At 67.4% G+C, this 12,827-nt stretch overlaps 1 protein-coding gene across 1 annotated transcript; it reads left to right on the top strand.

The window, feature by feature from the left end:
- The first annotated feature begins 8,132 nt into the window (after positions 1-8,132).
- On the top strand, positions 8,133-12,718 carry PPP1R1B (protein phosphatase 1 regulatory inhibitor subunit 1B). The gene is made up of 8 exons (XM_065651240.1): positions 8,133-8,354; positions 9,257-9,317; positions 9,841-9,863; positions 10,299-10,374; positions 10,546-10,674; positions 11,431-11,499; positions 12,014-12,163; positions 12,247-12,718. The coding sequence occupies exons 1-8, from the start codon at positions 8,274-8,276 to the stop codon at positions 12,333-12,335; spliced, it is 678 nt and encodes a 225-aa protein (XP_065507312.1). The 5' UTR covers positions 8,133-8,273; the 3' UTR covers positions 12,336-12,718.
- Positions 12,719-12,827: the final 109 nt, after the last annotated feature.

Genomic DNA, 12,827 nt, shown 5'->3' with positions numbered 1-12,827 from the left:
AGCTGAGCTCGTCCCTGTCCCCATCCCTGCTGCCTTCGGGGACAAAGTAGCCCCAGGCTGCTCCCCGGAGCAGCTCCCTCGTGGGACACATCGCTGGGTGAGCAGGGACCCATCTGCGGGCTGGGGGTCTCTGGGAAACGGGGGTGTGAGTGCCCTGCCTGTCCCCTAAAGGTCCCTGAGGTGGGGACCGTGGGCTCATGGGTGGGTTGGGGAGCCTGGAAGGAGGAAGCTGATGGTGGAGGGAAACTGAGGCACAGAGGGAGGAAAGGGGTGGTCCTGACTCAGCTGGAATTGGGGAGGCTTTTAGCAAACCCCTTCTTCTTTCGCTACAGGAGGACGGGGAGATGCTGTGTGGGCCCTGGGGCTGTGATGCTGGTGCCATGTGAAGTTCCCATCGCCGCGGGGCTGCTGCTTTACCCGCCCTGGCTGGTGTCCCCCGGGGCAGCCGGACCCATGTCCTGTCCCCCCCCAGCCTGTCCCCCCCGACCACCCACTCCTGCTCACGGGCCAGGGGCTCGTCAGCTGGTTTTAAGACACGTGGTGTTAATTAGGCAAACGACACCCTGGGAGTTGTCCAGTGGGAAAATGCTGGACCTGTGGCTGCTTGTGGGGTTGGGGACGGAGGGTCCTGGGGCAGGGAGACAGGTGGCCCCAGGGGACTTGTCCTCCCGCCATGATCCTTTGTCACCTGGCAGTCACTGGGTTTGTCGCTGCCGGGGTCAAATGCTCTTTGGGGACACTGGGAGCCTGGGACCTGCGACCAGTGGGAGCTGCCATTGTGCCACCAGTGGCTGCTGCTGAGGTAATAAAGCCACCCTGGGTGAGGTCACAATGGGCTATGACATCACCACCACTGGACTGTGACGTCACAAAGCCCCAGGAGCAGACAGACGTCCCTCCATGGCTGCCCCGGCTGGTGGGGGTGGCACAGGGGCTGGCGGTGCCACCGGCGTGGGCATGGCGCGGCCGAACGAGCGCCGCTGGCACCGGCCCCCCCGCGGCAGATGGCGGCCGCTCGGGCCTGTTTCAGGGAGCTGGTGGGGCGCGATGGTGGGGGACATGGCGTGTGGGGGTGACGGGGGCTGCCCGCAGCCCTGTCCCTCTCCATCGCCCCCCTGCCCCGCTTGCCTGCGCCCCTCTGCGCTGGTGTCCCCAAACCAGGGGGGAGGCGGCTGGTGGCCCTCCCAAAAATGTAGTGAGTGGTGTCTGGCTTCAGCGGGGAGGGTGGACACAGGGGCATGGGTGAGGGGAGACCGGGGTGATACTGGCAAAGGTTTGGATTTGGGGCTGGGGGTGCCACATGCCCACCTTGGGGGGTGGCTCAGGCCCCCAGCCGCTGGGGGCTGATCCAGCCTGCTGCTGCCATCACTGTCCCTGGCACCAGGGGGACCATCCCGGGGTGCTCTGGGACCTCGCATCCCTGGGGACACTGGGGACCCGTATCCTGGGTGGCTGTGGGGACCCCCAGCCCAGGCAGCAGCATCCAAATCCCAACACCCGGGTGGAGAGGGCCCGGCAGGGAGTGGATTTGGGTGTTGGGGGGGGAGTCTCCATGGTGACAGGGCGCCGATGACGACAGTCGCCATGGCGAGGCTGCGTGGCCCGGCCCGTTGCCATGGCGACGCGCCTGGCACGATGAGTCGCCATGGAGATGGCCGAGGGATGGAGCGGTCCCCACGGCGGGGGCCCAGGGCCAGGCCAGGGATTGGGGGGGGTCCCCAGGACCGACACCCCCCAACACCCCACCCGTGGGGCCTCGCGCCGTCCCGGCGTGGGGCCGGTGTCACCGCGTGCCGCCGCGTGCCGCCGCCGCCCAGGTTCATTTGCACGAGGCTTTTCCACTCCAGTTCACGCCACCATCTGACAAGCCCAACTTCTCATTTTCAGAGTAATCACTCCACTGCACTAATTGCACATGCAAATATGCAAATTCGTATTAATTAATTACTATACTAATTAGTTCTGTGGTATTTGCGAGTAATAAATCATTCGGAGGGAGCGGGAAGCTGGAGACCTGGCCCATTTACACTTCGCATAAAATTTTAATAGGCGCTCCGGCTGATCCGGGACAGCCGCGCTGCGCCGCGCTTAAAGGCACAGAGCTGGCATGGCACGGCCTGGCCGCGCTGCCCGGCTCGGGGGGCACCGGCACCCCCGGCCCCGGCGGGTGGGAGGGGGCGAGGGGATGGAGAATAGGGAGGGGAAAGGGAAAATGGAGAAAAAAAAGCGATTGGGAGGAGGGGTGTGGGCGGTTTGGGGTGCAGGGCTGTCCCCCGGGGGTGACACGGTGGGTCTGTGTTGGTGGCTGCGGTAGCCTCGGTTGTCTCCTCGTGGGGAAACTGAGGCAGGGAGTGGGGTCCCCAAGGGGAAGGGGGTACATGGTGCTGCCCACTGCAGCCCCCTGTGCTTGGGGGCTCCCCCCTCAGCCGGGAGGTGTCCAGCCCCTCCTGGCATGGGGACACCCCCAAGGATGTGGGTACCTGGGGGGGTCACCCCACTTTGCAGCCGCTCCTGCTCCCACCAGCCGCCACGGCAGCCCCGCGACCACGGCAGCACCGCGCAGCCGCTCCCCGCCGCCACCTTTGGGGATTTTGCAAGCCTTTAATTGTCGTAAGCACAGATTAATTAAGCAGCGATAAACACAAACCCATGCATTATTGATGAATAAGGGTGAGTTCAGGTTGGTGCAAATGTTGTAATTAAATATAAACCTCAAGCTGCCCATTGTTAACGGACAAATTACATTACTATTGTGACACGTGTCGGGGTGCGCGCGGCCGGGAAGGGGCTCATGTCCCCGGGCGCCGTGACCCTGCTGTGCCCTCTGGCCCCACAGGGGGGACAAGGAGAGTTTGGGGGGCAGGAGTGGGGACCCCACTCCTGGTCCCCTTGCCGTGGCCATCCCTGGTTTCACCGCAGTGCTGGGGCCAGGCCCTTCTCTGTCTGCATCCAGCCCAGGTCTGCTGCACCGAGGATGCTCCACGCTGGCTCTGGCACAGGACAAGGGACACGACACTGTCCCCTGGCCCGTGGGGACAGTAGCTCCCAAAGGAGAGTTGGGGAGTCCCTGCTTGGTGCCCAGCCCTGCTAGGGTGGACATGGACACATGTGGGGTCTGTGCACACACGTGCACATGCACAAGAGTCTGCAAAGTGCGTGTGCACACACAAGAGTGTGCCAAGTGTGTTTGCACACACATGCACACACACATGCATGCACTCACACACATGCACACACTCCTGTGCACACACATGCACTTCCCTGGCACACACATGTACATACACGCACATCCTCGGTGCACACATACACATGCATGCACTCCTGTGCACGCACATGCATGCCCACATGGATGCACACAAGTATACATGCTTGGCACATACATGCATGCTCACACACACACTCCTGTGTACACAAACGTGTGCATATCCCTGGCACAGACATGCATGCGCACACACTCCTGTGCACACACATGCACTTCCCTGACACATGCGCATGTACATACATGCACATCCTTGGTGCACGCACAAATAGACATGCACGCACTCCTGTGCACACACATGCATGCACATGCCTGGCACATACATGCATGTGCACACATGTGCTTCTGTGCACACACACACGTACTCCTGTGCACACATGTGTACATACATGCACACATACATGCACATCCTTGGTGCACACAAACACACATGCACATACAAAACTGTGCACACACTCCTGTGCACACACATGCATGTGCACATGGATGCACACACATGCACATATAGGCACACACGTCCCCCCTGTGCATACATGCACAGTCCTGGCACACACACACACAGCCCCAGTCACCCCTCGCCGCTGTTCCCACCACCCCAGCACCCACTCAACACCCCACCCTGAAAGCAGCGCAGCCCCCACCTGCAGGCACCTATGTCCCCATGTCCCCACTTCCCCTGCACAAGCAAACCCCCGACCAGGGCAGCATCCCCAGACAGGCCACGCTTGCCCTTGTGTCCCTCCCTTATGGATTTGCAGGTGACAGTCCCCGCTCTGGGCACCGTGGCCGTGTCACCCTCCCTGTGGACACCAGCCCCTCCCCAGCAAACCCCGACCCTCTGGGCGACCCTGGGGACCCCCCCACCGGGAACAGTGACAATGACAGTGGGGTGGCCGCGGGGACGACGGGCAAGCCCGGCTGTGCGCGCGTCCCCGGCTCCCCGCGCGCCCTCGCCCGGGCGGAGGGTGGGGGTTGGCAGCTGGTAGCTATTTATTAACCAGTCATGGTTAAATTGGTTTATAAATTAACAGATGTTTTAACTTTATTCTTTCTTCTGGGAATGGCGGCAGCGAACTGGGCTGTGCTGGCGGCCGGTGCACCAGCCAGGGCCCCTCCCTGGGAGGGCGGCATCGGTGGGCACGGGGTGGGGGGAGCGGGGCTGGCAGCCCCCCCATGCAGCCCCCCTGGTAGGGCACTGCAGGACATCGGGATGGGCTGTTGTGTCCCCTGCTGTCACATCTTGGGGAAGGTGGCGGCTGGGGGCTCGGGCTGTGGAGGGCACGTGCTACAGGTGGGTAAACTGAGGCACGGCTGCTTCTCATGTCCCCCTCGGGGTGTTTCTCCTCTCTGGGTTTCACTGCCACAGCCCCCCGAAAACCTCCGAGCTTGCAGCCCCCCATATCTACCCCCCCAGGTTTTAACCATTCAGACCCCACCCCGGGACAGCCCAGCACTGGGCTCCACATGCACAGACCCCCCCATGCCAGCGCATCCCCCAGCAGCTGGGGTCCCCACCCCGGGGGTGTTGTCCCAGGACCCCCAAGTGTCCCCAGAGCCGGTGGCAGCCCCCAGCCCCGCCAGGAGCGCCCCAGGGTGCGGGTGTGAGGTTTGGCGTGGGCCGGCGGCTGCCAACAGGACGGCTCCAGCCGTGGCTCCACCGCGGCCACCCTGCGCCAAAGCCCTTGAGCCCGTGCCCAGGCCTGCGCTCGCCACACGGCCGTGCCAGCGCCGGGCAGCGCCACGGCAGCCGTGCCGGGGGTGGCATCTGCCGGCAGCGTGCCGCAGCGCCCGTGGGGACAGCTGGGCTGGCGACGGCATCAGGGACAAGGGACATGGGGACACAGCCCCCTGCCCACCCTGCTGGGGACACCGGTGCCCCTGTCCCACCGGGGATGCAGGGACATGTCCCCTCCTCACATTGAGGTCAGAGCCCCCCTGTCTTTCCCAGGACGCAGGGCTGCAGCCCCCCCGTCCCGTCATGCTGGGGTTGGACCCCCGCATTGTGCCACCCCCCAGCATGGTGGCGATCTGGGGTTGCAGCCCCCCAGTCCTGCCGGCGCTGCTCAGTGCCTCAGTTTCCCCATTGCACAGAGGCGGGTGCCAACCCCCGCCAGGTGCGTCCCGGCCGCTCTGGGCAGTGACACTGGCAGCGGGACGGCGAGGTGCCACCGCGGGGGTGGCCAGGGCCCCAGCCCCCCCATGCAGCCCCGTTTGGGGAGGGGGCTGCCCCCACCTTCCCCCTGCAGCTCTGCAGGCTTGTCGCTGGGGGGTCCCAGCAGGGAAGGGGTTAAGGCCCCCGCTCCCCCCCCGCCCGCCGCCCCCTCCTGCTCCCACGGCTGCTCCCACGCGTGTTCCCGCTCCCGACGCCTCCTCTGCGCCCGGCGGAGCACCGGCCCCCGCTGCAGCTCCGGGGGGGCCCTGAGCCCGGGGACCGCACCCACGGTGGGTCCTGGCGTGCTGGGGGGGAGTCTCGGGGTGCACAGTCCGTGGGGAGCCCGGGGGGGGACCCCAGGAGTGGTGGGGGACCTCAAAAGCGGACCCGTGGGCACCCCTTCCCGCAGGGTCGGGCAGGGGATCCAGGTGTCCGGAGGGGGACACCGGGGTGAGGGACATGGGGGGGCCCTGGCACCCACTGATCCCCCCCCCGAGCCCCGCCCACCCCGTGGCCCCGCCCAGGCCCCGCCCAGGCCCCGCCCACCCGGCGCTCACCTTTCGGACCAGGCGATCGGCGTCCTCGTGTCCCCACGATGCCCTGTCCCCATGGCACCCTGTCCCCCGCCACGCTCTGTCCCCGGTGCCCTCGTGTCCCCACCATGCTCCAGCCTCGCAGTGCCCTGTCCCCACGATGCTCCGTCCCCAGTTTACCCCAGTGCCGCGATGCTCCGTCCCCAGTGTACCCTGTCCCCACAATACTCCACCCTCATGGTGCCCTGTCCCCACGATGCCCTGTCCTCGCAGCGCCCTGTCCCCACTGCTCCCTACCCCAGCAATTCCCCATCCCCACAACGTCCCGTCCCCGCTGTCCCCGTCCCCTCGTGCTGCCCCGTCTGCCCCAACACCCCACAGCACCCTGTCCCTCCGACACCACGTCCCCTCCGTGCCCGGCCCTGTGTCCCCAACGTTGCTCTGCCACCTCCTGAAGGCTCTGGCTCCTCGCCGGTGCCCGCTGGCCGGGGGCGAGGTGGCGAGCGCCGCTTCCCCGAACCTGCTGCTATTTTTATTTTCTCTGCAGGAGGATTCGCTGCTGCGCGGAGCTGCAGCCCCCGCCACACGGCACGGGGATGGGCGCAGTACGGCACGGCACGACACAGCATGGCACAAGCACCAGTGGCTCTGCCGTGCAGCAGCCCGGGTGCCCGTAGGGGCTGCCCTGGCAAGGAGCGGGACCGCATGTGGCACACATGTCCCCAGAGCCGCATGACACGGAGGGGGCTCGGGCGCCGCATCCCCTCCCCAGCACAGTGTCGGGTGTGGAACCCCCTGCGCTGAGCTGCGGGTGCTGCCCGTGGGCGCGGGCTGCGTGGGTGCGGGTGTGGGCAGCACGTGCCGGTCCCGGGGGGCTGCAGGTGCTGCCGCTGCCGCAGCGCGGGGAGGGGACCCGGCCACCCCCTCGCACGACGCCTTTGCGGGCGGCAGGAATGGAAACAGCAGCGGGAAGGAGCCCGGGAACCTGTTGCCATAACGACTCGGGTCCCACACCGGGATGGGGACAGGAATGATGCTCAGAACCTGGCATGGTGACCCCCGGCATGGGGTGACCAAGGGACCCTTTGTCCTGTCCCCTCCAGCTCGGCCTCACCGTCCCCTTCATGGTGACATGGAGCCCTTCCCTGGGCTGTCCCCAGCTGGGACAGGAGCGTGCAGTGGTGCTGTGCTGCAGGGCCGAGATTAGCCGTGCAGAGCTGGGCTTTGCTGTGCTTTGCCTTGCAGAGCTGAGCTTTGCCATGCTTTGCTGTGCTGAGCCAGGCTTTGCCGTGCTTTGCCTTGCAGAGCCGAGTTTTGCCGTGCCGAGCCGGGCTTTGCCGTGCTTTGCGGCGCGGGGCCGGTCGGGAGGCTGGGCCGTGGCACGGTGCCACCCGGGTAAATATTTTGCTGGAGCAGTGGCTGCTGGCCCGCGGCCACCCACAGCCGTTGGAGCACCGGGAGATCCGGGGGCCAGAGCCAGGTCCCAGCTCCCCCTTCCTCCTTCCTCCTCAGCAGCAGCTTCCTCAGTGTCAATGTCACCGACGTGGCCCTGTCCCCTGGCCAGGACACCCCATGAGGGGACAGGTGCCACTGCTCCGGCTATTGGTGACCCCGCTGTCCGCCTGCACGGGGACCCCTGGCTGTCCCCAGGGCTGTGGCTGGTGGCGGTGCAGGACCCCCAGCACACAGGCAATGGGACATTTGAGGGGTCCCGCATGCCCGTGGGTGTCCCCTGGTCACATTCCCCCGTGGATCGCACGCCCGAAGGAGCAGCGTACCTGTCCCATGGGGTGGCAGCGGGGTGTCCGTGGGCCATGGAGCAGCCGGGGGGGGGTTTCCTGATGCCCCCTCCAAGGGCAAAAGTGCCCCTGTCCCTGTCCCCTGCCCGGCTGCAGCTCTGTGGGGAAACTGAGGCACAAGGATGGGGATTCACGTGGTGACATCCGTTCCCCTCCCCGTCCCGTCCCACCTGGCCGTAGTGACGAGATGTCACCCCCTGGCAGGGAAGGGGTTAAGGGGCCCCCCCCCCGCGAGTTGGCTGAACCCCCTCGGGGGCTCCCCAAGGGCTCATTACCGAGGCCTCAGCCCCCCTGCCCGGGGGAGATGAATAATTCAGCGCCTGGTAGGAGACGTGTCCTCCCTCCCTTCTCCTTCCTCCTCCTCCTCCTCCTCCTCACCGGCTCTGCCTTCCCCACCTCCCGCCGCTCTCAGTCCTCGTCGTACCCAGCCCCGGGTGCCACCGAACTCTCTGCTCGGCACCGGTGGCAGAGACTCCCTGTCCCCCCCCATCCCCAACCCCGGCCAGCGGCGGTGACACAAGGTCAAGGCCATGGACCCCAAGGACCGCAAGAAGATCCAGTTCTCAGTGCCGGCGCCCCCCAGCCAGCTGGACCCCCGCGCTGTTGAGATGGTGAGGGGGGACATCGGGGTCACACCGGGGGGGGTCCCTCGTCCCACCGAGGCCACCGGCAGCGCTGGCCAGCGCTGCCGGTGGCCTCGGTGGGACGAGGGACCCCCCCCGGTGTGACCAGGACAGGAGGGTGGGATGGGACCGGGAGAGCAGGAAAAGGGGGATTGGTGGGGACAGCGGGGACACGGGATGGGACGGGAGGGACAGAGGGGACAGGACTGGATGGGGACAGGACGAGAGAGCTCCAAGCTCACTGTGTGAGCCACTGTCCCGCGCAGAGGGAGTTGTGTAGGGGGACAGGGACAGGGACGGGGATGGGACAGGAGGGAAGGGAAGGGATGGGATGGAGGGGACAGGATGAGGACAGGGATGGAGGGGACAGGATGAGAACAGGGATGGAGGGGACAGGATGGGGACAGGGATGGGGCAGGAGGGAAGGGATGGGACAGAGGGGACAGGACATGCTGGGGGACAGCGCAGCCACCCCCAGCTGGTTGTGCCCAGCCCGAGGGGACGACCCCAGCCCGAAGGGACGTCCCCAGCCCGAGGGGACATCCCCAGATCCCCAGCACACACCGGACCCAGAGCCCCCACAGAGGGTCTGGGCAGGAGCTGGGGCTCTTGTGGGACCAGGAGGAACCAGGGACACCATGGGGACCCTGGTCCGGGGCCATGGCCCCTTTGTGGCTTCAGCAGGGACCCCCCACCCCAGGGACCCTGTCCCGGTCACAACTGGGTGTCCCTGTCCCCTTCCCGCCCCGTGCCGGGGGGTGCGCGGCCCCACACACTCCCTGCCCGCACCCACGGCATGTGTGTGGGGTCTCGGTCCTGGGGCGCAGGGCAGGGGGACAGGGGACCTCCAAGTGTCCCCAGCCGGGCGGTGACACTCTGCTGTGCCCCAGATCCGCCGGCGGAGGCCCACGCCAGCCATGCTCTTCCAGCTCTCTGAACACTCGTCCCCAGGTGAGCGGGACAGGGACCCCAAGGATGGGGACAAGGGGCAGGGATGGACGCGGTGGCAGTGGACATGTGGTCCAGTGACGGGAGGTGGTGGATGGGATGGGACATGTTGTCGCTGATAGGATTGGGTGGCAGGGATGGGACATCATGGCAGAGATGGGATGTGGTGGCAGGGAGGGGACACTGTGGCAGGGATGGGATGTGGTGTCACACATGGTGTGGGATGTCTGGGATGGGATGTGGTGGCAGGAAGGGGACCTGGTGGTAGGGATGGGATGCAGTGTCATGCACGGTGTGGTATGTCAGGTATGGGACGTGGTGGCAGGGAGAGGACAGAGTGTCACATAAAGGATGGGGTGGCAGGGACGGGACACGGTGGGAGGACAGGAGGTGGTGGCAGGTCCCTGGGGGGCGGAGTGAGCCCCTGGCGCGGGGGTCTGGGGGTGGGCAGGGACCTGCCTGTCCCCGTTGGGTGCTGGTGGCTCCCGTCCCCCTCACCCATCTCTCCCTGGCGCTGCCGACCCAGAGGACGAGAACCTGCCCTACCAGGTGAGCGGGCGCCGGGACCCCGGGGTGTCCCCACTCCCCCCAGGTGTCCCTGCTCCCTGTCCGGTGGCTCCCCGGGTTCTGGGGGGGTTACCGGGGCCCAGCCCAGCGCCCTTCGCCCCGTCCCGTCCTGTCCCTGGTGCTTATCAGTTCCCGGCACGGGCACATGGTGCCGGTGGAGCCATGGGCTTGGCCGTGGTGCAAACCACCTTGTGACCGTCACGGGGACACCAGGGTCCCCAACACCGGGGTCCTCATCCTCAGGGAGGGCTCAGCTTTGGGTCCCCATTGCGGGACCCCCCACCTCATCCTGGGGTTGCCACTCTGAGACCCCATCACAGCTCCCCACGGGGGTACCAGGCTCTCCGGGGGCCGCGGTGACTCCGGCGCGGTGCGGGGACACCGGGACACTGTCCCCAACGCCGGTCCCTCCCACAGCGTGCCTCCGGCGAGGGCTGCCTGCTCAAACCAAAGAGGACCAACCCGTGTGCCTACACGCCGCCCTCGCTCAAAGGTACCAGCTGAACGGGGAAACTGAGGCACAGGGGCTGTGCAGGGCGGGCTGGGGGCACCTGGGTACACTTGCCCCCTCACCTCTCCCAGTGCCGTGTGGCTCTGTGGGGAAACCCCAGTGCTCCCAGTGCTCCCAGTGCCTGGAGCAGGGTTGATGCTGGTGCCTCCCCAGCGGTGCAGCGCATCGTGCAGTCCCACCTGGAGAGTGGCCTGGCCGGGGGTGACAGCTCCGACGGGGAGGCCGATGACGGGGACCATGAGCTGTCCCGTGCCTGCGACCCCGACAGTGTCCTCGAGTCGGGTGAGCGGGACAGGGGACGGAGGACGGGGCCGCTGGAGCCTGGGGGGATGCAGGGACATGGGGACAGGGCTGGTGGAGCCCAGAGGATATGGGGACAGGCTGCTACAGCCCAAGGCACATGGGGACGGGGAGCCAGGGATGCCGGGGTGCAGAGATGTGGGGAGGGGACTGCTGGAGCCCAGAGAACATGGGGACAGGATTGCTGGAGCCTTGGGGACATGGGGACAGGGCTACCATAACCCAGGGGACATGGGGACAGGGGGACAGGGATGCCGCAGTGCAGGGGGTGCAGGAATGTAGGGAGGGCACTGCTGGAGCCCAGGGGACATGGGGACAGCATTGCTGGAGTCTGGGGGACATTGGGAGAAGGGGACGGGGCAGCTGCAGCCTAGGGGACGGGGGACAGGATTACCAGAGCCCAGGGGACAGTGGGACAGGATTGCCGGAGCCTGGGGGACATGGGGATGGGGCTGCTGGAGCCCAGGGGTGCAAAGGCAGCTGCCACTATCCCCTGTAGCCCTTGGGGACAGGGTGGGTGCCCGGGGGGACACAGCCCAGCTGCTGCCAGCGCTGCCTGGCCCCACTCAGCCCACGGGGGCCACCACGTCCCCCTGCCGGCCAGCGTCTCTGTCCCCCGCCGGGGCTGCGGTGACGCCAGCCGGACCCCCGGCCGCGGGGCTGACGTGCCGGCTGCCGGTGCCGCGGTGCCGCGCGTGTCGTCCCCTGTCCCCCGCTCATCACCCACCGCCCGAGCAGCCCCGGGGAGCCAGGCCAGAGCCGAGCGGAGCTACTTCCCCGCCGGCCCCAAGGCGCACAAACGGAAAGGTAATGGCATGGGGACAGCGGGGGGACAGCGGGGGGACATGGCTGCTCACCTGCCTGCTGTTGGGGTGCTGGGGCTCGGAGACCTGTCCCCCCACACTGGCTGGGTTGGGGTGCAGGCAGTGGGGTCACGCCAGAGCTGGGGGTCCCTGGGGCTGTCACTCTGTATCTGGGGGTCCCCTGGGAGCTGGGGATTGATCCAGAGTTGGGGGTCCCTTGGAGCTGTCGCCCCAGAGCTGGGGGGTCCCCTGGGAGCTGGGGGTCCCCAAGGGCTGTCACCCCAGAACTGGGGGTCCTCTCGGAGCTGGGGGTTACCCCAGAGCTGGGGGCCCCTGGGGGGCATCAACCCAGAGCTGGGGGTCCCCTGGGAACTGGGGGTCACCCCAGAGTTGGGGGATCCTGGGGGCCATCATCCTGGAACTGGGGGCTCCCTGGGAGCTGGGGGTCCCCAAGGGCTGTCACCCCAGAGCTGGGGGTCCCTGGGGGCCACCAGGGTCACTGGTCTGGTTGCCCGCAGGCGGGCAGAAGGTCTCCTTTGCGGGCGGCATGGAGGAGCGCGGGGACGCCCTGAAGTCGCTGACGGTGTCCGAGATTCCCGAGGACCCCGAGGGACCGGAGGGTGACGAGGAGGAGCCGGGACGGGAGCAGGAGGACGACGACACTGGGGGTACGTGGGGTGTCACCCCTGCACCCCCCCATCCCTGCCGGGTCCTGTGCCTGACCCCGCCGTGTCCGTCTGTCTGTCCCCAGAGCGGCGACACGTCGGCTTCGCGGAGGTGCCCTCACGCCCCATCGGCACCGAGCGCCACTCGCCCACCTTCCCGCTGGGCACCAGTTAGCCAACAATGGCCACCAGCGGCCACCACCGGCGGCCCCCACCCGCAGCAGCTTCGCCTGTGCCCCCCCCGCCGCTGCCTGCCCTGCCTGCGCTTCGTGTGCCATGACAGTGACCGTGGCCATGTCGTGCCATGACCGTGACCTTGACCATGACCGTGACCTTGACCATGACCGTGGCTGTCCAGACCAGACCCCCGCCCGGCCATGGCCCTCCTGCCTCGGTGCCGGGGGTCTCGTTCCCGGGACCCCCCCCGGGAGGGGCCGCCGCCCCGGTTGCTGGGGCAGGAGCCGGGGACGCGACCCCCACGGGGGTTGGGGGGGTCCGCCCCCCCTCCAGCTCCTGCCCCCCGCCCATCGAGCAGAGCCCCCCTCCCCGCAATAAACGGCTGTACAGAGTGGCTGGAGCCTGCCTGGGGGGCTGAGCCCCGCGTTTGGGGCTCTGGGGGCGGGCAGGGGATGGGGGGGACAAGAGCAGGGAGCTGTGGGGCAGCGCT

This window comes from Caloenas nicobarica, chromosome 24, assembly GCF_036013445.1.
Source record: "Caloenas nicobarica isolate bCalNic1 chromosome 24, bCalNic1.hap1, whole genome shotgun sequence".
NCBI lineage: Eukaryota > Metazoa > Chordata > Aves > Columbiformes > Columbidae > Caloenas > Caloenas nicobarica.
This window is presented reverse-complemented; position numbering and strand designations above follow the sequence as displayed.